General features: G+C 40.4%; 1 protein-coding gene across 9 annotated transcripts in view; it reads right to left on the bottom strand.

The window, feature by feature from the left end:
- ST3GAL6 (ST3 beta-galactoside alpha-2,3-sialyltransferase 6) overlaps nucleotides 1–24,451 on the bottom strand; it is a 94,155-nt gene extending 69,704 nt beyond the window's left edge. For 3 of the 9 annotated variants that reach the window (XM_037834266.1, XM_037834233.1, XM_037834299.1), the window contains exons 1-2: nucleotides 23,782–24,451; nucleotides 422–590 (exon numbers count right to left, since the gene is read on the bottom strand). Coding sequence is in view for 3 of the 9 variants with exons in the window: in XM_037834194.1 (XP_037690122.1) it covers nucleotides 20,472–20,550 (79 nt within the window). In the remaining 6 variants the exon portion in view is untranslated. Of the gene's footprint in view, nucleotides 1–421; nucleotides 591–20,471; nucleotides 20,557–23,781 lie in introns of all 9 variants that reach the window. The other 6 variants (XM_037834194.1, XM_037834223.1, XM_037834205.1 and 3 more) reach the window with 5 other exon arrangements.
- Nucleotides 24,452–24,667: the final 216 nt, after the last annotated feature.

Genomic DNA, 24,667 nt, shown 5'->3' with positions numbered 1-24,667 from the left:
ACAAGGCCCAGAGAGGGCAAGTCTCTTGACCAAGGTTACACAGCTTAACAGTAGAATTTCTAAAATTTTTACGATGTGTTAGCATTCGAGTTTTAACTTTGGAATCTTCCTACTCTTCACTTCCATATTGGTTTAGAATAGTCCAAAGAAGGCCTGTTAAGATTGAGAATAAAAATAATATTTAAAACTTCCTTAGCTCAATTTTGGGAAATACCAAAGAGTCTTTGGTTACATTAGTAGTCTCATAAGCCCCTGGGCACCTGTAAAATCAGGATGAGTCACTAACCAGCAGGTCTACACATAGAATGAGAGGGTATTTCAACACTACCTGCTAGAGATAGAAACATTGTATAAGAACATTTCGAGTATTCAAACACACTTCTAAGGAGTTGGAGACAATGGAAGTATTGCCTGTGTTTACCTGCACTTTTAGGAATCTGTTTCCCAAAGAAGCTCTATTCCTGAAGAAGGATTGGGTAAGGGGCCGTCAAGAAGCTGGAGGCTCAGGAGACTGTCCACTAAATCATTGGGGACTCTCTACTAGAGCTAATCCAAGACAGAGGGTTGTGCTGCTTCTTTACTTGCAAATACTGAAATAAAACACAAAGGTATCACTCTAGCAAGAACAGCTCAGCCAACAAGAAAATTTTAAACCATTAAAAAACATTTTTAAAGAAAACATTATTTAAAAAAACTAGTCATCTAGTTTTATCTGATCCCCCCAAAATGCTTTACAGGATGATGAAATTACCAAAAAAAAAAAAAAAATTCCAACAGCAAAACCAGCAGCACATATTACATTACTGTAGTTTGTGACTGATTTTCCAAAGGATCCAGCTCAGTCTCCTTGAAAAAAATAACACATCCAGCTCAATTAAACCAAAGGAACCTGGTAATGAAAGAACTATGTGTCTTATTTTTCAGTTTCTCTCCACACACACAGCTTTACTGTTAAATGCAGAGGTGAGGGAGTAGTTATTGCTCTGACAACCCTCAGTAAAATGGAGGAGAAAAATGAATGAGGGGGAGGTCAAAGAAGAATAAAAATATCTAGAAAAAAGTTAGGGGAAAGGAAACATGAGGAAACAAGCAAGAAAAGCAACTAGGATAAGGACATGCTACGGGTCACTTTCTCAAAAGGAATTTGAAAAATATCTCAAACAGATCCTGCTGCAACTTTACTCATGCAAGACAAACTGATACAAGAACAAACAAGCAAAAACTGTATGATCTGTTTCTTGTATTAGAAAATATTTATTTAAAAAAAATTCTTAGGTAACAAATGTCAAAACAGAAAACTATCGAAAATGGTCACTCTTTTATTTCAGAAGCCACTTACTAACTCCAATGTCCTTCAATAGGAAAATAATTATGCTTGCTTATTATGAAAATCATATAGCAACCTGGAAAACTATTTAGTTTTATGAAGTGAAAATTTTAAAGGTTGAATACACTAAGATTACTTACATGTGTTGGATGTACGTGCACATGACAGAGTACTAAAAGGCATTAGAGAAAAACAAACTGTTCATGGGCTGAATTGTGGATTACAGGGGATTTTTTTTCTCAAAGTACATGGATTTTAGAATTTGGAGACAAATCTGTTTCTTACTTACGTTTACATATTTCTATATACATTTCACTTTTGAGTGCTAAGTAGTTGACTCATTTAGAAATTAAAAGAAAGGCAAAGTGCTATTCTTAAGTGGCTACTATTCTAATAAAGGAGAGGTTTCCTCTGAGAGACAGAATTTTGAACCTGAAAAAATTAGATTATGATAAATTTGCACCTCAGAGTCATTCTCTCTAAATGCATACAAAGGGTAGATCTAGGTTTCTATCCTCTTCTAACCACTACTACTTATCACCAGCTGGAGTAAAGGAACAATCACAACTTTAAAGTTGAAAGGGTTCTCTATGATTATCTAATCTGAATAGGATGGTAAAGCAACCTCAAACAATGTCATACCAGGAACAGCTGGGGGGTGGGATTTAGTTAAACCTGTAGAAGCTTAAACCAAGGCAGGAAACAAGACAGCCCGTTTTCTTTTTATTTGTTTGTTTTTATTTTGAAATAAATTCAAACTTACAGGAACAGTTGCAAAAACAATACAAACCCCTTACACAGAACTCCAGCATACCCCAACCCCCCTCCCCCAATACCCCGATCCACCAACTTTAACAGTCCGTCACACCACCATTTCTTTCTTTCCCTCCCTCCCTATCTATCATCCATCATCTATTGCTCTGTCTTCTGAACATATGAGAGCAAGCTGTGCACATCCTTGAACAAACAATATAATTCACATATACATTTCCCATGAACAAGAACATTCTTTTATGAAATCCCATTAAGCACAGCTAAGAAGTTCAAGAAATTCAACATTGATACAAAGCTTACATTCTATATTTCCTTTTTTTTTTCTTGTGTCCCATCTGCGTCCCTTTGAGCCTCTTCTCCTCCATCCTCAGATCCCATCCAGGATCATCCTTGGCATTTAATTGTCATCTATTTAGACTGTCTTTTTTTTTTTTTTTTTTTTTTCAATTGGGAAACATACATACAGCCTAAATCTTCCCATTCCAACCCCTCCCTAGCATTCCATTAGTGGGATTAATCACATTTAGAATGTTGCAATGCTATCACCTTCCCACCATCCATTACTAGAAATTTCCCTTCACCCCAAACAGAAACCCTACAGTCATTTCTTAACTCCCCATTGACCCTTCCCCCATTTCTCGTACCCCATACTCTACTTTTCATCTCTATGGTCATATTCTCTGATTCTTTGTGTTTACCATGGGGCTTCAATTTAACCTCTTAATCTATAACAATCTTGTTTTTCTTTGATAACAAATTAACTTCAATAGGACACATAAACTATGTTCCTATACTCCTCCATTCCCCCACCTTTATGTAGTTCTTGTCAAAAATTACATATTTTACACTGAGTTCAAAACCACTAATTTATGATTACACTTTATATCTTTTAGATCCTGTAGGAAGCAAATAGTGGAGTTACAAATCAAAATACAGTAGTATTGGTATTTATATTTACGTGGATCTTACCAGAAATCTTTATTTCTTCATGTAGTTCAGTCAATTGTTTTAGTGTCCCTTCCCTTTCAGCCGCTCAACTCCCTTTAGCATTTCTTATAGGACTGATATACTGGTGATGAAGTCCATGAGCTTTTGATTATCCAGGAACATTTTCATCTCCCCCCTCATGTTTACCCTCCAGGTGTTGTGAATTCTCCAAGTCTCTGATGGTTATTGACTTTATTGTATTCCATTGTGGTCAGAGAACGTGCTTTGAACAAACTCGTTTTTTTTTTTTTTAATTTATTTAGGCTTGTTTTATGTCCCAGCATACGGTCCATTCTGGAGAAAGATCTGTGATCACTAGAGAAGAATGTGTGTCCTGGTGACCTGGGATGTATGTTCTATATATCTATAAATTTCTTATATCTCTCTCTCTCCTTTCTTTGTTTCTCTGTCGGTAGGGCCTCCCTTAGTATCTGAAGTAGGGCAGGGTCTTTTATTAGCAAAATTCTTTTCAGCATTTGTTTGTCTGTGAAAATTAAGCTCTCCTCCAAAGTTGAAGGAGGTTTTTCTGGATAAAGTATTTTTGGTTGAAATTTTTCTCTCTCAGAATTTTAATATATCGTGCCCTGCCTTCTCACCTCCATGGTGGCCACTGAGTAGTCACTTACTTAGTCTTACATTGTTTCCTTTGTATGTGGTGAATTGCTTTTCTCTGCTGCTTTCAGAACTTGCTCCTTCTCTTCAGTATTTGACAGTCTGATCAGAATATGCCTTGGAGTGGGTTTATTTGGATTTATTCCTTTGGAGTTCGCTGGATATTTATGCTTTGTGTATTTATATTGTGTAGAAGGTTTGGGAAGTTTTCCCCAACAATTTCTTTGAATAATCTTTCTAGGTCTTTACCCTTCTCTTCCCCTTCTGGGACACCAATGAGTCTTAAATTTGGATGTTTTATTTTATCTATCATATCCCTGAGATCCATTTTGATTTTTTTGATTTTTTTCCCCATTCTTTCTTGTGTTCATTTTCCATTCTGTGGTCCTCCAGGACACTGAGGACATTGTTCAACTTCCTCTAATCTTGTATTATGAGTGTTCAAAGTCTTTTTAACTTGGCCAACAGTTTCTTTTATTTCCATAAGATCTTCTATTTTTTTATTTAATCTTGCAATTTCTTCTTTATGCTTTTCTAGGGTCTTTTTTATGTCCTTTATATCCTATGTCATGCTCTTCTTCATGTCCTTTATATCCCGTGCCATTCTCTCGTTGTTTGTCTTTAGTTCTTTGATTAATTGCGCCAAGTACTGTGTCTTGTGATTTGGGTGTTTGGGTTTGGGTTCTCCATATTGTCTTGTTTTATCATATGCTTTAAGATTTTCTGTTGTTTTTGACCTCTTGGCATTTGCTTTACTTGATAGAGTTCTTTCAGGTTATAAAAAATACCAAACTCTAATTTGTCAGATCTACAGTTTGGTGGCGTACACTTTCTCTAACTAATCAGCCGATGGCGTCCACGAGTGACCTATTCCCCTCAAGTCAGTTCTCCCCAACTTTGTCTTTGTGGTGTGTGGGGATCTGATTCTTGTGGAGTTCAACTGGTGCACTAAGTTTGGGTGTGTTGTTGGTGCTGTCTGCCCTGAATGTGGGGCATGTGTCTGGGTGGTTAGGGAGGCAGGGCAGCTTTAGTAATCAAACCTCCCAGGTGTTTCCGGAGATTTAAGGCTATTGCAAGAGTCAGCCTTCATTTCAGTCTTGCTGCAGATTGTCTCTGCCACTGACCCACAAGTCCTTGGTATTGGTATAGGGTCCCTGGGATTTCCGAGCAGGTCCCCCTTCTCAGCTGTGCTCTTCCAGGACCTCTGCTGAGGGAAGGTTGTTCCACATCACAAGTGCGCGCCAGCCCTCCAGGGAAGCCCTGGGCTGCCAGGCCATGCAGGGGCATTCCCAGCCTGATGTAAAGATGGTCGAATGGGGCATATTAATTTCCCCCTTTTCGCACAGCTCTGACTTCCCAGCTCTGGGACAATTAGCTGTGGGTGCACTAAAGGCCACTGTCCAAGGCCCATACTGTGGCATGTGCGTGGTGCTGCAGGAAAGACTCCCTCTCACACTGGGTTTCTTGGCATGGCTCTGGGCTGTGGGTTTGGCCCCAAGCAGCAGTGCCCCAGCCCGCCGGGGAGATGGCTGCAATGGGCGCAGTTTCTTTCTCCTTTTGGCTACCCTTTGCCCTCCTGGCCCCGAGACAATCAACAGCGGGTGTGGGAAGGGCTATCCTCCACGCCCATTCCTGCTGTGCTTCACTGCGTGGTTCTCCCCATCATATCCACAGCCGCTCCCAGGGTTTTTTTTTTAAAAAAGAACTAGTCCGTCTCCAAACGCCAACTCACAGTTTCCCCACACCGCAGCGCAGCCACCGGACTTTCAGCCGGCTCACTCACTCGTTTCAGAATGCAAACTCCCGGTTTCACCAAATGCATGGTCCCTGTGTATTAAGCAGACCTTGTCCAGCTGGTGCATTGCTGGAACTGGTGTTCTGGGTCACTTTCTGGTTTTTATCTAGTATTTTTCACGGAGGTGTTTTTTTTGCATTGTCTCACCTAGCCGCCATCTTAGGTTCCTCTCCAACAGCCCGTTGTTGTGTTTGAAAGACCTTGATGTACAAGAGAAATTCACTAGGTTCTTCAGCTTATCAGTGGTTTAAGCCAAGACCAGCAAATACAGAATTCAAGGAGTTAAATTTGAGCTCAGCACTAGGAAGAAGTTGCTAATGTTTAGGCTGCCTAAATATAATACTGGTTGCACTGATGGATAGAGGATCACACTTCTGAGCAATAACTAATTTTACAAAATTCTAAAGAAGAGATGTTTCACTTCCAGGAAAAAAAAAAAGTGCTTTTACCTGAGTAGACAAGTAATTAAAACCAAACATGTGCTCTGATGAATGGATGAATGAATATATACTTAGAATTTTAAAATGCTGGCATTTATGACTTCAGCACACTCTAACTGAAAAGCAGAACATGAGAAAAACATAGCTATAAAGTAATTTTTCCCACTGATCTCTATTACAAAATTGTGTGTTCCCAAAAGGGAGGGTAAAGTCTCCCAAGGACAGAATTTATAGACTACTTTCGCAATGTAGGGCTTTGCAGTATTTTCCTAGCCCTGGAATTTCATCCCCCTGTCATCCATCTGGATAATGAGAATTCCTACAATGCTTTGAAATCCTGTTTCTTGCTTGCTTGTATGTTGCTCTGCTCCTCTGCTTAGCCAATAAATTTGGACTTTCACTCAGTTCAAAATTCTATGGGTGTAGGGTTTCTATTTGGGGTGAAGGGAAAGTGACAATAATGGATGGTTGTGAGGGTACCGTGACATTGTAAATGTGATTAATCCCACTGAATGTTATGTTTGGGAGGGACTGGGATGTGATGATTTATGCTGTATATGTGTTTTCACAATTTAAAAAAAAATAGAAACTAAAGAGATAATGACAATTAAATGTAATACATCATACTGAATGGGATCCAAGAATGGAGAGAAAAGGCTCAAAAGGGACAAAAGAAAAAATTGGCATATAAAATGTAAGCTTTATATCAATGTTAAAGTACTTGAACTGGATAACTGCTTTTAAGGTGAATATCTTTGCTCATAGTAAATGTACATGGAAATATTAAATGTTCAAGGAGGACGTATGCAACCTGTCTCAAATGTTCTGAAAACAGGTAGGTAGGTAGGTAGGTAGATAGGTAGGTAGATAGATAGATAGACAGATAGATAGATACATAGATACATAGACAGATGGTATGATAGAAAGAATGATATGGCAAAGGTGGCAAAATGCTAAAATTGGTAGATCTGGGTATCTGGGGAGATGGGATACATTAGAGTTCTCTTTATGGAGTTTGTGTTATTTTTGCATCTGTCCCATAAATTTGAAAAAGTAAAAAAAAAAAATCTGTGATGCCTTTCCTTGAGAAATGTGCTGATATCTGAATGCACAGCCCTTCCTCAAATTTGAAAGTATTCTTGTGTTTTCTCTCCCAGAGTAAATAAACCCACAACTAGGAGGGAACCAGTTTCCTGCCTTCCCTCAAACTCTGAAGTTCTAAAGAGTTTACTGTTTTATTATGTTTAAAAGTTACAAGTAACATTCAATCTGAGTTATAAAAACCCTTTTTTCAAACTCCTTATTATGTCAGTTTATTCTGAATGAACTTAGATCATTCTGGCCCTTGGGAAATATTATCTTCTGTTTGTTAATTCCTCTGCTTACCTCTTATGCTATTTTTTAAAAGAAAGAAATGAGTTAGCCTGAGGGAAAACAATTAGGTGAGCATATATCAAGCCTTAAGATTACAGTATTGGAAATTGCCTTGCTTTTAACAGCAAGTGAAAATATATGAGGATACTTATATCACTATCCTTCAAATAAACCATTACAATTTAGAACCTCTAAAGCCAAATTATAAATATGGCAAGAATATAATTTATTACAAATAAACCAAAACATATGAGATACATATATATATATATATAAATATAGTTATGAAATCATATAGTCCTAGATTTACTTCTTAGTAGTAGGCTAATCCTTATGGCAAAGTGCAGAGTCAAATTCAATTCCTGTTAAAATACTTTTCATAGTTGATTTATTTAATAAATAAAATCACCCAATGCCTAATCTATGCCAGACAGTGCCCTAGGCACCCGGGGACACAGTAGTGAAGAAGGAAAATAGTTTATAGCCTGGCAGGAAAGGCAAAAATTAGCAAGTAGTTCACAAGTAATTACTAAATTGCTAAACTACTTGTAGGATGAGAAAATGAGATAAAGCCAGGGTAGAGAGGAACATTCCAGGCAGAGGAAACAGCATTTGCAAAGATATGAGGTGAGAATGAAAATGGTACATGGGAAAACTGAGGCTGCTGCTAGCAAGGGTGATGATGAAAATGATAACTAATCTTTGTTGAATACCTACTACCTTCTGAGCTTCATGTGCACAAGCTTATATAATAATTCTCATAATGGCACTGACGTGGGTACTGTTTTTATTCTCATTCTGTAGATAAGGAAATGGAGATTTAGAGACTTTAAGTATTTCATCAACCAATATCACAATGTTATCCTACCAGTAGACATTTTAGGTTGTTTTCAAAGAATTGCTTATCTTTTACATTTGGAGCCAAATCTCTTTTTTATCAATCTAGTAAAAACAGTTACTAAACCAGTAAATCCTATGAATTGGTAGAAATACTTTGAAATTTCACTTTTAATTTGAGTTTTTTCTAAAACAAAAGTCTTTGTTAATTCAAGTCATATAAAAATATCTAGATATTTAAAATACAATTCTCTGAAAAGGGAAAGTAAACAGAATTTTAAACAAGAAAATAAATTTCTAGTTAAGGTGAATCTGTAATAGTTCTATTGAAAACAAAACACACTGAAGAGAAAGTAGGAGCAGAAAATAGTCCTTCTATAACCATACTGTCTTCCTAATAACCACATGACCCGGCAGAAAAATTAGAGCACTTGAGAAAGTACTTAGATAAACAAACCAAAGCTTTCTCTGGAATGCTTTGTTCTGTGTTCTGGCCAGAAAATAATCTAAGGCACAATCTTACAGAAAGATAACCAAGTTTTCCTTTAGAATCAAGGGATTGTGAATGACCCACCACATGCCAGAGACAATGTTTGATAAAGCAGATGATTAATTAAAGAAATCTGTGTTCTGGGCTTTATATGCACAAATTCATGTAATACTCATGAGAGCACTGAAATGGGCACTGTTTTTATTCTCATTCTATAGATAAGGATTGGAGGTTTAGAGAAGTTAAGTATTTCATCAGCCAATATCACAATGTATTTTGTTTTCAGTTCCTATTTGGAATGATGGCAATGTTTAGGTAATGGATGGTGGTGATGGTAGCATAATATCGTGACAGCAATTAACAGGACTGAAATAAATTGTAATAATAACAAAGAAAGAAAATGCATGGTCCTTGATTTTGAATTGGTTATACCAAAAACAATGTGACTATAAATATAAATGACAAATTCACATTAACACCAATTTTTTAACTTAAGGAAATTATAACAAGGTTTGTTATAAAGTGTGAACTGAAGTCAAGTCTACAAATATAGTGAAGACCCGATTATGGGACTCTTATACCTTTCATATTATTTTCTGTAAACAAGTGTCTGAGAAAAACTCAAAAGGCATACCCTAAAAAATATGGATAACTATTTACTAATGACTGCATTTTTTACATTATAAAATAACCCAGTCTAGAAAATACAAAAGGAAATTTGAAGAGGAACATTACTCTTCTAAGGGATTGGGAGAAGAGGGGGGCAGGGAGCGGGATATCACTTCTCCCTACAGATTTTCCAAGAAGATTACACCATCCCTAAGAAGGAAAATAAAAAGAGAAATCTGGTATATCAACAATAGAAGTTACTCCAGTACACTGTGGTCACAACAGAGTTTAACCAGTCAGCTCTACTTTCACAAAAAACTAGCCAAATAATTTAGCATATTCCATAGGGAAACCAAAGACATATCATTTCTTCTAGGTCCCTGGATCAAGCCCAAAGAATTCTTAGGAAAACCATCCCAGGCTTTATAAAGCAGCTCTGAATTCAACTAAAATTCATCTGGCAATAATTCCATGAGATAAGTGGCCAAGCATATGGAGTAGCTCCATTGATCCATCCATCTGTCCACCCATACACCCACCCATACACCCATCTGTGCTGGTTTGAATCTATTATGTATCCTATAAAAGACTATGTTCTTTTAATCCACTCTTGTGGGGGCAGACCTATTGGGGGTGAGATCTTTTGATAAGGTTGTTTCCATGGAGATATGACTCACTCAATTACAAGTGGGACCATTTGATTATATTATTTCCTTGGAGCTGTGACCCCACCTGTTCCGGTTTGCTAGAGCTGCCATTATGCAAAATACCAGAAATGGATTGGCTTTTATAAAGGGGGATTATTTGGTTACAAATTTACAATTCAAAGGCCATGAAAATGTCCAAATTAAGGCATTAACAAGAGGATACCTTCACTGAAGGAATGACTGATGGTGTCCAGAATACCTCTGTCAGCTGGGAGGGCACGTGGCTGGCGTCTACTGGTCCTTTGCTCCCGGGTTGTGTTTCAAAATGGCTTTCTCCAAAATATCTCTGGACTTCTGTCTTTGCTTCTCTCTTTCAGCTCCTGTGCCTCCTTGCTTCTTTCTCCCAGAGTGTTTCTCTCTAAGCATCTGGAGATACTCTCTTAGTAACTCCAGGGCAAACTCTGAGCTTCACTTCTTAGCTTAGCATATCCAAACATCCTACTATCTGCATCTCCAAGCATCTCTATTTATCTTTGTCAGCTACCAAGCATCAGCATCAGTGTCAGCTCTTGAGCTTTCTAAAGTAGTTCAGTGAACTAATCAAGACTCACCCTGAATGGGTGGGGTCCACACCTCCATGGAAATAACCTCCATGGAATAACCCGATCAAAGGTGTCATCCACAGTTGGGTGGGTCACATCTCTATGGAAACACTCAATTAAAATGTTCCACCCAACAAGACTGGGTTAAAAGATCATGGGTCTTCTGGGGTCCATAGCAGTTTCAAACCAGCACACCACTCAATCAAGGTGAGTCTTAATTAGTTTACTGGAGTCCTTAAGAGACTTCAGAGAGAGAGAGAGAGCTCAGAGCAGACAGAGACCCAGACGCTTGGAGATGCAGAAAGAAAGATGTTTGGAAATGCTAAGCTAAGAGATGAGGCCCAGAGTTTGCCCCAGAGAAGCTAAGTGAGAACCTACAGCTGCTTAAAGAGAAAGCCACGGAATCAGAAGCTGAAAGCAATGCAACCCGGGAGCAAAGGACCAGCAGACGCCAGCCACATGCCTTCCCAGCTGATGGAGGTATTCTGGATGCCATCGGTCTTTCTTCAGTGAAGGTATCCTCTTGTTGATGCCTTAGGTTTGGACACTTTAATGGCCTTAGAACTGTAAAACTGCGAATTAATAAATCCCCTTCACAAAAGCCAATCCATTTCTGGTATATTGCATTTCAGCAGCTTTAGCAAACAAGAACACCATCCATCACAGATATGTATAACCCATCTATCACATGCCATGTGATCTCAGGATGTGAGACTTATCTGAGCTAGAGAGAGCACAGATGTACTAAAGGCAAGTCCGTACAGTCACACATTTAAACAAAGACGATTAAATTAACAAACACTACATTTTGCCTTACCCTAATGTCTTAAGTGAAGGCTAAAAGTTTAAAATCTTGTTATTTTTTCAATTACGTAATACACATATTATGGCAAATATATGATTAACCTAAAACATGCAACTTCTTTGCACTCCTCCGCCAAATGCCAAATACTTCCCAAGCAAAAACTAGAAGTCAAAGTGGCTTAACAAGAGAATAAGAAACCGCAAATCAACCAGAAACCAAAACTAAGATTACTTAAAACTTTTAAAACTTCCCTATGTGATCTTTAAAAAACATTCTGCAGATTTCCCCATAGTGACTAGCAGTCAACCCCTTGCTTCTGCTGAGAAAAGGAGGAGCATGTCCACTCTGTGATCACTCAAAGTGAGGGACATAGGAGGCCAAGGGACAGAGTCTGTGCTAAGGACATTTAAGAAGAAAGCAGCTAGTCCCCAATCCCAAAGCAAGGACACACAGGGGAGAGCAGGAGCTCACCTGAGCCTGTGGGGTCACCCTGGGTACTTCATAACATCATGGTCCTTGTGATTCCCCAAACACCATAAACTCAGCTCAGAATTAAAAACAGAAAAGTTTTGTAGGAGTTTACATCCAGTCCTTTGCTGAAGAAAGTGCATCCTGCCATTTAATATGCTCTGCATAGTTCCTTATTACTAACTAAAGCCTAATTATCAGGGTGCTTTTTGATCTGAGGTTTTTTTTGTTTTATTTTGTCAAATGAGAATTGGTCTTCGATATGCTTAAGTACAGCAAAATGGAGCATTTATTTACAATATACCACACTATTTGAGAAATAGGAATTTCCGTTTTAAAAAAAAGTGAGCTGACTTTTACTTTTCTATCAAAGATGATTCTAGACCACAGGAACTGGGGAAAACTGCTAGGTGGATATGGCTCCTGTCTGGATCCGGAAGAGTGGGTAAGGACACTTCAGGAGAGAAATTCAGGAGAGAACCACAGGAGCAACTGGGAAGGCAGGAAGGACTGGTCTCGCAGGCTTGGGATGGGCATATCAAGAAAACAAACTGGCTCAGTCTGAAAGGGCTAGTGAACAGCAGGCTCAAGAAATGAAAAAAAAAAAAATTCATGTAATGATAATGAAACACATCTGTCTTCCTATGCACACATCAAAGACAGGGAGCAATCATGGACAAGAGAGGGAAGTCCATGAGTCAGTCAGAGTGGTCAGGTGAAGTTTGGTCAGAGTGAAGCCACTACTCAGATGGGCAATCCCAGGACCAAGGAGTCATTTATGCTCTGGAAGATGCAGAGAGAAGTCGGAGCACCAGCCCCACTGCAGAGCCTCCATGGGGGGCTCTGGATGCTCCAGAGCCATTCAGAATACCTATTTAAAATACTAATTAAAAGTTAAAGAGGAGCAGAAAAATCATAAATGGTGATAAAAGTCAGAAGAGCAGTTATATTTCAGGGGGGGAGTAGTGATGGGTGGGAGCACGTGGTATACTTTTGGGGTGCCAGCAATGTTCTATTTCTTGATCTGGAAGACGGTTATATGGGTGTACTTTTATGGTTTGTGTACTCTTCTCAGTCAGAAAGATATGCCTAAAAAAATGTCTACCCACTCCAAAACAGGTGTTGGGGTCACCAGCAAAAACTGATACAGGCTCTGATGGCAAGACATTTTACTCACATAGATTAGAGACAGAGCAAGGTCAGCTTCACTAGTGGGCATCAGTTTCCCAAAGCCAGCAAGTCTCAAGTCATGAGCGAGGCAGGGGGATGTTCTATGCACAGCATCCCTCTCTGTGTCCATTTGCTGCCTCAGTGGAAGAACCCCACTCCCTCTCCACCAGGAACAGACAGATATACCACTGGGGTGTGTAGGTGCCCACCAGAGTCAGACCGTTTACATATGCTCAGGGCAATAGGGAAAGGACTGCACCAGCAGTCCCCTTCTCTACTAGGGGTTTGTGTTTTATCCTGCTGGGCTAACACACCTGATCCTGAGCACAGGATGTATCCGTGAGTCCCAGGAAAAGGCCATGCCAGGACTGACCCTACCACAATTCTTCTATATGTCTGCTGTATTTCCATAAAAACTTTACTTTAGAGAAGCTGTAGAAATAGGAGTCTTGGCAGCTCAGGCAGTTTCTCAGAAAAGCATTTGGGAGGAGTCACATGGTCAGGAGTCAGTGGCTCAGTCTTGCAGCTTCAGACACGTGAGGTGTCAGATCACCTGGGATGATCAGAATTAGGGGCACTGACTTGAAATTTTCGCTCCCTCATACTCTAAACACAGTAGAAAGCCAAGTGCTTCTATTCACAGTTTTATTATTGTTCAATTATATGTTTCATAATTTGTATATAAAATTGGATGACTACTTGATTTTTATTTCTTTGTTTGCATTGCTATCACATTTTGGCTTCCTTCTCCTCTCCACTACCATTTCCTAGGCACATTCAGTTTTTAATGTATCAATATTCACAGCTTGTGAAATATCTCATGATAAATGTCTGAAATATGTTTACCTCTAGAAGATCTTACATGGTTTCACTCCAAAAATATGTTTTCCCCTAAGTCTGAGTGTTATTGCATACATTTTAAATCCTTTGCTGGTGATTTCCTCTTCTTGGTAATTAAGTATTTGGGTCCAAAATACTCTAACCACAAGGGCTTAAAATTCCAAGAAAAGAATGAGATGTGAAAGAAAAAGCACTGAAACACACATCAACTGTAATTAGACTGAAAGTGGAATGTGTGGGAGAGGTCTGCAAGGAGGCTAGGAAAATGGAGGGGAATGAAAAGTGTCTTAGCATGTTTCCAGTATCGTGCATAAGAGAGTGTGACCCTATTATGGGTCTGTGCTTATCAAGCAACTTTTTAGTTATATTCCATGGGTTTGCCTACAGAATCACCAATCTTCTAATTCAAATATGTAGACCTCTTGGCACTTATATTCTTCTCATTAGAGAGGAATTACTTTGGCATTTTAGTTATACCTCAGCCTCCTAGGTGTCAGGTTTATGTGAGCCATGAATTTGTAGTGATACTCTTGACTGTTCTCATTGGATGTCTCTGCTCTGTCTGAAGCCCCTCTCTACTGTCAAATTTCATATGAAATCCCATACTTCAGAAGTCACAAATTATATTTAACCTAATATCGCTATCCTTTAGGCACTTGGGTTATTAAAATGAGAACTCTTTCAATTATATATCATCTTAACTAATGTTTTCATTATTTTCCAAATAGAAGAGATGTAATACATGCCATATGTAAAGTCTTCATCTAAGTTGAGAAGCTATGCAGATTTTGCCTGTCTATGTAGACCTACCTCCCTAAGTTCATAGCCTTATAGGGAAATGTAAATATATAAACCACAGGTCTCTAAGTCTGATCAAGCTGACTCCTACAGCCTGTCCTACCTCATTTCCTGAAATACTAGACCTTGAACGTTATGCTCTAGTAACACCAAACTTTGTGCAGTTCTCAATCATACTGGACACTGTTCCATGCATCAGTGCCTTTGATCATGTGGTTCCAGATGACTGGAATGCTCTACACCCCACCCACCCTACCCCAATACGTCAGAAGCATCTGTGAGGATTTTGCTCTTTAAGAAGGTCTTCCCTTTTCATCCCCATGCTACATTTGGAGGAGGATAGAGGGTCTAAGAAAGAAAGCATATGTTAAACTCTCTCCAGAAAAGGGATAACCTTTAACTAGCATATTTTATAAACCATAAAAAAATTCAGCTTACTAAAAGATATTAAGTTTTTAAAATGGACTTCTGAAGACAGTAGTTTTTACTTCTTAACCCTAGTTTGTTCCCAAAAAACTGATGGGTTTGTTCCCCAAAACTGATGGCCCTGTTCAACCAACAGATTGTATTTCCCCAACTCCACTAAAAGCACATGAGCACATGCACACATTCGCACACTCACACACATGCACACACTCATATGTACACTCTGGGTCCCCCCATCGTGTGCCTATGGATCCCTATATAATAACACAGTGCCTAGCATATGACAGGTGCTCAAATATTTGTACCTGATAAATGAAGAATAATTAAAGAAATATAACAACATGGGTAAATTAAGACACTTCATTTTGAAGACAGGGGTTAAGAGGAAACAAACTTGAGAAACAAATTAGAGCTAGATACAAGGTGAATGGATCCTGTAGACAGCATTTTGAGTGAAGCATGCCAGAAACCAAGGCAAACACTATAATGCCTCACCAGTATGGACTAACTACAATGTGTAAACTCAGAATTGAATCTTAGAACACAGCCTAACAGGGAAATGCTTATAATTGTGCCTAAGAGTCTCCCCTGAGTGTCTCTTTGTTGCTCAGATGTGGCCCTCTCTCTCTAGCTAAGCCACCTCAGCGGGTGATCTTGCTGCCCTCCCCACTACGTGGGAACTGACTCCCAGGGGTGTAAATCTCCCTGGCAATGTGGGATATGATTCCTGGGGGTGAATCTGAACCCAACATCTTCTTGACCAAAAGGGGGATGTGAAATGAAATGAAATAAAGCTTCAGTGGCTGAGAGATTTCAAATGAAGTCGAGAGGTCACTCTGCGGACACTAATGCATTATATAGATAACACATTTTAGATTCTAATGTATTGGAATAGCTAGAAGCAAATACCTGAAATTATCAAACTCCAACCTAGTAGCCTTGACACCTGAAGATGATTGTATAACATTGTAGCTTACAAGGGGTGATGGTGTGCTTTTGAAAACCTTGTGGATCACACTCCCTTTATCCAGTATATGGATAGATGAGTAGAAGAATGGGGACAAAGACTGAATGAAAAATAGGGTGGGATGGGGGGGGATGATTTGGGTGTTCTTTTTTACTTTTATTTCTTATTCTTATTCTGATTCTTTCTGGTGTAAGGAAAGGGGTCAAAAATAGATTGGGGTGATGAAGGCATAACTATATGACGGTACTGTGAACAGTTGATTGTACACCATAGTTGACTGTATGGTATGTGAGTATATCTCAATAAAATTGAATTTAATTTAAAAAATAATAAAAGAAATAGAGCTAGATAAAGCCAATCAGAGAGGTTTTCTGAAAAACAGTTAATTTTTAACTATTTAAAGAATAGAGTCATCATAATAGCAATAATAATAGCTATAATAACAATGGCAGGTAACATTCATTCAATGTTTGCTATTTGGCAAAAACTATGCAGAACTATTTATATATGTGTTCTTTTTAATTGTCATAATAGCTGTGATGTGGAAATTATTTCAAATTTATAGATAAGGAAAGTGAGGCTCCAAGATGTTAGGCAACTTGTTCAAGGTCTGCAGTTATAAGTCATGAAGCTGGAAAATGAACCCATGATATAATGTGGCTTGGATGGGGAAGTGTGGAATGGAAGGAGAAAGGTACTGGGTGTCAAAAGAACACCACAAGCTAAAGTACTGGCAGGCTTGTCTTGACTAAACTCAAATGGAGAATAATACAAAAGTTAACCCATGAGATGACAGAAACTTCAAAGACCAGTAGCAGAAACTCTCTGGATTTCTGAGCAGAAAAATATTTCCATACTTGGGGAATGCTATTATGAAAGGTACATGTACAGGAACATTGGTGGTCAGAGAGCTTGAGTAGAAGATTTTTATAAGGCACCTGGGCATGATTACAGCAGAAGAGGCCTATTCACCAAACTTGTAAAAACACTCTTTTGCAATAGATGGGCGAGATCTGCCCTCCAGAAAATTCAGTGGCTAGAAAACATTTATAGGTACCTCATGATCAAACAGCACACATATCTCCCAACATCCTATTTATCAGAAAATCCAAATATTTGTAATTTATTTGTAGCATAGCTGGGGTTAAAAAGTCATTAGCTAAGTTGCTTTGACATTTACCTGAGAAATTGGCTCCAAATATCAAAGGTGATTTCAGAGCAGCATCCTTTATCTCACAATCATTTACATTTACAAAAGAAAGCTCCTTTAACTTTCGAATCTGTCAATCAAATAAAATTTTAAATTAAATTAAGTGCCTTTGCTGAAAGCAGCTGAAAATCCATTTATACCCTAGTTGAATGTCTGAACTATCATCTCACTGCTCTCATCTAAATGCAACTGGATAACCTACTTTCCAAATTTTAAATGCATTCGTAAGTTATCCATAAAAGGAGTCAGAAAATTAAAAAATAAAAAATGTCAGTTCTCTTTTTATTCTTCTACTCTATGCTGACCATAAAAAATTTACACATTCCATCATATTCTCCCCTTCCCTCTGCCCTCTTACATATTAAAGAATTTCACCAAGATTTAATAAAACGTTTGAGGCTTCCTTCGGCCGTGCTGGCCTAAATATATGCAATAGACTATTTCCTAACAAGAAAACTCCGTATAGACAGTGTGCTGATAATCTCACTCAAGACTAGAATCTGACGGGGTGAGGGAAGGAGACACCATAAAATCAGCTCAAAGACAAGAAAGGCTGTGTTTATATAGTAGCACATTTTTGTGGAACAAGAGAAAACATTTCTAAAAGTCAGAACCTTTAAATACTCAGAATTTTTTAAATTTGAATCTCTATTAACCAAGAGGTACTCCCTATAGACATGATTCTTTATGAGAAACTTTGTTACCACGAGTCTCAACAAGTCCATGGCTGGCCCACCCTGTCACCTTGTGCCACCACTTCTTTCTCAGTTCCCTCTGCCAGAAGCTTCTCCCTTACTCCTCCAAACTCTGACAGTCTGGATGAACATAGCTTTTTCATCCCAGGGCATTTGTTTCTGTCTCAAACTAGGTTAAGTGATACCTATTAAAAATCCAAGAAATATCATAATAAGCAATGAAAGGCTCTGTTTACTAAGGTGCATAAAATAGTGGACCTAAGGATGTTGTACTATTAAAGAGGAAATGATTTTTTGTTATTCACATTCTTGGCACACTTATTTTCCTCAGCAATGTAAACACAAACTTAAACAGCCCAACCCAAATTATCCTACATCATTAATTATGAAACGGTACTGAAATTTTACCACAAATGAAAACAAGTTTGAAAAGAATTCCATCTGGTGGCATTTATATACCAGCCTCTTCATTGTCAAAGTAAGTACATTATAATATTTTCAGAAAGAACAGATACTTTTCAGAATCAGAAGGGTTTTAACAAATGTATATGAATCCACATGGATGGATTCACCTTTCACCTGTTTTAGGGGAAAGCTTTTAGATGACAAATAGATAATCATAATAGTTTCAAAGATGATTCAAAATAATTACAAAGATGTTACAATTGAGCTAATATATTAACATTGTGAGTTAATCAATGTCCACTGATTCAGTCATTTGACAAACATTTATTATATCTATAATGTGATGGATGCTGTGCCAGGTAGAAAAGATGGGGGGCAGGGAGGAGGGTGAACAGACAAGACACATTCGCTGTCCTCACAGACAGAAATGTTTCAGATTTTATACTAATACATTTAGAATTACAATTGGAAAGAAACAGACACAAGAGGTCAAGAGTAAGTTGTAGTTAAGTATTAAAGCTAACAAATGTACAGGACATATATTTAAAGGATTTCAAAAACAATTTTCTTTATAAAAATTATGCCAAGCTCCCCAGAGAGTAATATACTATCAATGAAACATCCTGGAATCAAAGGATAACTGATAAAATGGCAAGATCATCTGTCCTTTTCTGATAAACCAGAGCTACTTAAGGAAGAATCAACTTGAACACAAGCTTTCAAGATTAATGAGCTACTCTAAGACTTCCAAGATCATACACAACAATGGATAAAAAAATTCCTCAGGCTTTATCTTTTCCCATGACAAATATTATAACATTTCCACTGAACCAGTATTCTAAACCCAGCCTGAAGCTCCCATAACAGTGAGCACAGGGGAGGCTGGGGAGAAAGGGAGCAGAAGTTCAGGAAAAGGCAAGACTTCTGGATTACTTAGAAAACTACCTCTGGCAGCAATGATTGTTTTGCAAATGACAGCAACTGCTATTTGACTTGCCTAGATAACTAACTTAATATTTACTATCTAGTTTCATATGTCACCAGCTAGATAGTCTGGGAAGAAGTTGAGAAGTCAGAGCTGGTGACAGAGCGTGTTAGGAGTGAACATGAAACTAAATGACTGGATTTATTTCAGAAGGTAAGAGGAATACGGTCCAGGGATCTCTGAGTCCTGCCTCTTGGTGTGGATATGCCTGTGTCCTGGCCAGGGAAAAGTGGGTGAAATCAGTGATGGCCAAATAACAAGGGGAAGAAAAGCCAACTCTAAGTAAAAATACGTGTGAGCACACAAATCCATGACCAACTGAGGAGTCCACTGGGTGAAGAATGAGTTACTACCTGCATGAAGATTTCCAGCTGCATCCCATTCTAATTAGAATACAATTTTACATAATCTGACTCCCACCTACTTCACTGACTTCATCTTCTTCCACTATCCCTACCCCCTGCCCCGGCCCCTCTGCAATCTTCAACTACAAGTTCTCCAACTACACTGTTCTCACACTGGCTTTCTTTCTGCTTCTGAAACACCCAAATTCATCCCTACCTCAGGGTCTATGCAGTTGCTAGTCCCTCATCTAGAAGGTTCTTCCTCCTGAGGGACAGAGATGTGTCCCTGGTGAATCTTATTCTGGGTAAAATATGAGCTAGTCCTTGAAGGATGAGTAGCAACTTCAGTGAAAACGTATTCAGAATGAAAAGAACTTTTGGAATACAATGAATTGTAAAAAGTCAGAACCTTTAAATACTGAGATTCATTTAACTGGCTCCTTCTCTTCATTCATATCTCAGTTCAAACCAGCACCTCCTCAGAGAAGCTTTCTCTGACTCTGCTCTAAAGTAGGCTCCCCAACCCCTTCCCTGTCACACCCCTGTGCTGTATTGTCTTTGTAACACTTATTCTATCAGAAATATGATTATTCGTTTTTGTACCTTGCTTACTGACTATCCTTAACACAAAAACATAAGCTCTATAAGATGAGGGGCTTTGTTTCTCTTGTTTAAAGCTGGTCCAGTGCCCAGAATATATCCTGTTACATGGTGGGTTCTCAGTAAACATTGGTTGAACCTGAAATCCCAACTTATGGATGGCCACGCAGAAAGTGCCCAAGGTCCCTCGTCACTAGTGACCCATAATTAATCACCCACGGCCATACCAACTCCACAACCTGTGGAAGGTGACAGAAACCTCACCACCTATGGGGGACTCTTCAGCTTCCTTCTCTTCTCTTCTGGAAGTCTGATTCTCCTCATTTTCTGAAGAACTTTTCATTCTCAACTAGAAAGAAAGTAAATCAGTGTTTACAGAATCCCTCAAAGAGCAATATCAGATGCTACTGAACACAACAATGCTATTTGCACACTATGTCTTAGCTCTGGTGTGGAGCAGGGGAAACAACAGCCAGAAAGAGAATCTCTTCATTGAACTTCTGTGTTCATGAGAAGAAAATCTCCTCAAGGGTGGGTGCTTTCCTAAGTGGGGACAATAGAGGACACATTCCTTCCCCACTTTCGCAGTGGTAGAAGAAAGGGAAAGCCCCTAGCCAGACGCAGAACTGTTATAGCAGTAGAAAGGGATGCTCCAGATGACCAAAAGCTTTCCAAGAAAGTGAAATACTGTCATGGTAAGAGACAGAGCTCCCACTGTCCTTACTCTCATTGACCCTCATAAACTCAATCCCAGAATCTCATCCCTTTTGCCCTGATTGTATGGCAGCTAAGTTCTTGACCAAATCTGAGACAGTAGTGTTTGGAAACTATGATGTGTGCTGTTACACACCTGTAATTGGGATAGACAGAAGAGAAAGGTTAATTTCAACTGTGAGGGTGGAGATGTGGCCCTGGGAAGTCTTCCAGGCAAGATCTGATCTGGTCCTTAAAGGATGAGTACAAACTTCAGAACGAAATATATTCAGAATGAAAAGAACTTTTGGGAAACAACAAATTGGATTTAACATAACCTCCTGGATTTGGCCAGACACAGCACTCTTAAGAGACACATCAAAGAGGTGAAGAAGCTGGAAGATACCTTACTGGTGAAATTCCAAAGCTGGCAAAAGGAACGAGATGTAGGGCATGCAGACCACCTGTTCAAAAAGCCCAGTGTGAGCAGTAATTAGGAAAGCACCTGACCATCAAGGTGTGTGTGTGTGTGTGTGTGTGTGTGTGTATGTGTAAATTGAGAGTGTGCAGGGCAAAAGAGAATGAGATGCACAAAGAATGGAAGAATGCTTGAAGAACATATACTAGGGAAGCTTCCTGGGAAGGTGTAAGGTAGAGGAGGAGCCAGATCCATTGTAACTGGATCTGATGATGATGCTAAGTGACCCATCGTAAGTCACTTAACATAAGGCAGTCTCAGTTTTTTCAACTATAAAATGGAGCTAAAAGTCCTGTCTCATCGGGTTGTCAGAAGGATTAAGTGAACTGGCATACATGGACATACTGGTAAGTACTACATAAGCTCTGTGCTACCCTCCTCATCTGTTTGCTATATCTGTTGTCTATAATGCATAGCTAACAGATGAAGCACATATATCAGGGACAGTGAGAAATACTGCATTATTTCACTTCTCACATAACATCTCACAAGATGCGGAACACTGAAATATCTGTAAAAGAGCTGCGAAATTCAGTCCTGTGCTGTCGAGTTCTAGGATAAGAAAACTTGAGAATTACCATTTCACAAAGGACAGACTGATGTTTTCTAATGGCATGTCTTTTAATGGCATTCTTCTGCCAATACTGTCTATTCCTTTCTGGGTCTCAAAGATTTTTATTAATTTGGTGTGCAAATAGAATATTTCCAACAAATCTATTGAAGTATAGTCAAAAAGCTGTCCCATTTCATTGTATCATTGAAACAAGACATGGTACAATGTGGGACTATGACATTCAGGGAATATGGTAAAAATATTGTTCAAGGGAAGGGTCATCAGGAAACAAATGAAGCCCTCTCCCCTTCTATATTAATGATTAAGGACAGCTTTTGAAGCCAGGTCAGGGTAAAACAAACTCTTTGTAGAAACGTTTCTTCTTACAACCAGAAGTGTCCTTATCTAATCTGCCTCTGAGGCAGTTAGCCTTTTTCAGAGAAGGCAAAGTAAACTAGATTAACAATCTAAGGGTGTTTCTTGCAGCTCTTGGTATGAAAAGCAGTTTTAGTGAGAGGAACAAGGAAACAATACGAACCAATCTACGAATGTCAAATCGGCATGCTTTCAACGGAAAGCCCAAATATTTTACATCTCCTTATAATTAAAAAGACCGTTTGTGTTCTGAAGCTGGGAGAGGAAGTTTGAAGAACGGAAAGTCAAATATCCACCCGAGTGTACTGAAGGCAGCCATTGGCGACCTGGAGAGAAGTGATGCTGCCGGAAACTCAGCATGGACCTGGGCAGCTCAGGTACGCGGGGCTACAGGACACTTCCCCCAGAGAGCGCGAGGAACTGCCAGCCGATCTGCGGCTTCCCTAACCACCTACCCGACCATAGTGAATATTCAAGCTCTTAGGGCAAATACGAGTGTTGAGCTTAGATTTGGGGCTTGTCTGGTTTGAGTATGCTGTTGCCTGCGATGTTTTTATTCCCACCTCCACACACTATTTTTAAACATTAGCTTGGAACAGCAATCCCCTCCCCCCGATACCACATGTTCCACTGAAAATCCTGAGAGAAGGTGCTTTAAGTTTGTTTTTGGTTTCTACAAATCTCTTTTTTTAGATTTTTCTCTTAAACCAAAATTACAGCACACAAGAAAGGGGTTGAGTTCGCTGGGGAGCTCTGAAGCCAGCGGCCGCGTAATGACAAATTACTTGTTTCTTTCTTGAAAATTAACGGCAGCCCAAACACTGCAATTTCCTCACTGCCGCCCTTCCCAAACTGCCTCGGTGCTTGTTTTGTTAGGTCTGGTTCCACAGTGGCGGAGACACGGGTTTCAAAGAAAATTTTCTAAGGGAAAAGAGGAGAACTTTCCCGACTCCGTGCCCCTCCTCGCATACAGACCCTCTTACAAGAAAACAATGGTGAGTCAGGCGTCCGTCAGCCTTGTTTGTTTCTCGGGCGCGCAGCCTCCTTTCAAATTAGAGAAAAGGGAGTCCGAGAGCAACCTCCTGTGGACGCCCGTTGCCTCCCATCCCACCCACCCCCAGCCGTCCTCTGAGACGCTGACCCAGCGCACCGGTGCTGGTAAGCTGAACCCCTAAACGCCCGGGGGATCCGAGCGCCCTGGGGCTCTTGAACCCCCTAATCTCAGGACCCCTCTGAGGACAAGACAAAGCGCCCTGGGGCCGAAAGGGTGTGTGGAAAGAGAGTCAACTAAGTGTGCCCCTGGTCTCCACCCTCAGCTTCAAAGGCTGCAAAGCCCGAGGGTTTGGGCAGCACAGACCCCAGGCCGCCGTCACCCTACCGCTGGTCTCCATCCGAACCCGATACTATTCCTCCAAACCCACAAACCCCCAACCCCGTGAGGCAACTCGCAGTGAAGCGGATGCGAGGAGAGTTACCCGCCAAGGCCCAGGCGCGTAGACTGCAGAAGCGTCGGGAGTCCGCGCCCAGGGGCTGCAGCCTCGGGTGCACTGGGAACCGGCAGCACGCCGCCAGCCAGCTCTAGCCGGGTGCCGCCTCTCTCTTCGGCATCAGGCCGCCAAAGCCCGCGGCCGGCGGAAACTGGAGGAAGGTGGCGTGGGTCAGAGTTGGGCGCGGGCACGAACCATTCACCCCGGACCTGGGCCGGGGAGCGAGGGAGGGCGCAGACCGGACCTGAGCGGTAGGCGCCCACTAACCCGCTCGCTTCGCGCGGCGCTCTGATCCAACTCCGCGGCGACTGCGCCAAGCGCCCCAGGAACCTGGGAAAGCCCCTCCCGCTGGGCTGCAGGCGCCAGATGCTCTGTGACCACCGCCGCACGTCAGTTCGCAGAGGAAGGTGCAATGCAGGGGGAGGCTACTGGGTTCCCCATTTCCCGCGGCATCGAGACAAGAGCGCAGCCGAACCCCTACCTTTCAGGAGAGGCGGTCACCAAGCGTGCGCCCTTGTCGGGCATCCGGGACTGGAAAATCACCCGGGAGGGAAGGCGGGAGGAAGGCCGCGGGTGGCTTCAGGACAAGGTAGGAGGATCAATTTCCACAGCCAAGAAGACACTCCCATCCCTCCCTGATGTTTGGAAAGCTGTAAGGGCAAAAGTGAGGGGCAGTCCTGATGTTCCCCTTCCCCACCGCGACTGTCCCTCGCCGCTGACTGACGGGTGGCAGAAGCAAACACAGAGGCTCGGCGCACCGGCGACTGTGACTCGAGACGGGGCAGGCAGTCTGGACCCTAGCTAAAGGGATGGGTGCCCAGAATGGTCCAGAATTGCCCAGCTCTGTCCTTCAAGGTCAGAATTTGCTGGTGCT

This window comes from Choloepus didactylus, chromosome 1 (genome assembly GCF_015220235.1).
Source record: "Choloepus didactylus isolate mChoDid1 chromosome 1, mChoDid1.pri, whole genome shotgun sequence".
In the NCBI taxonomy this organism is placed as follows: Eukaryota; Metazoa; Chordata; class Mammalia; order Pilosa; family Megalonychidae; genus Choloepus; species Choloepus didactylus.
This window is presented reverse-complemented; position numbering and strand designations above follow the sequence as displayed.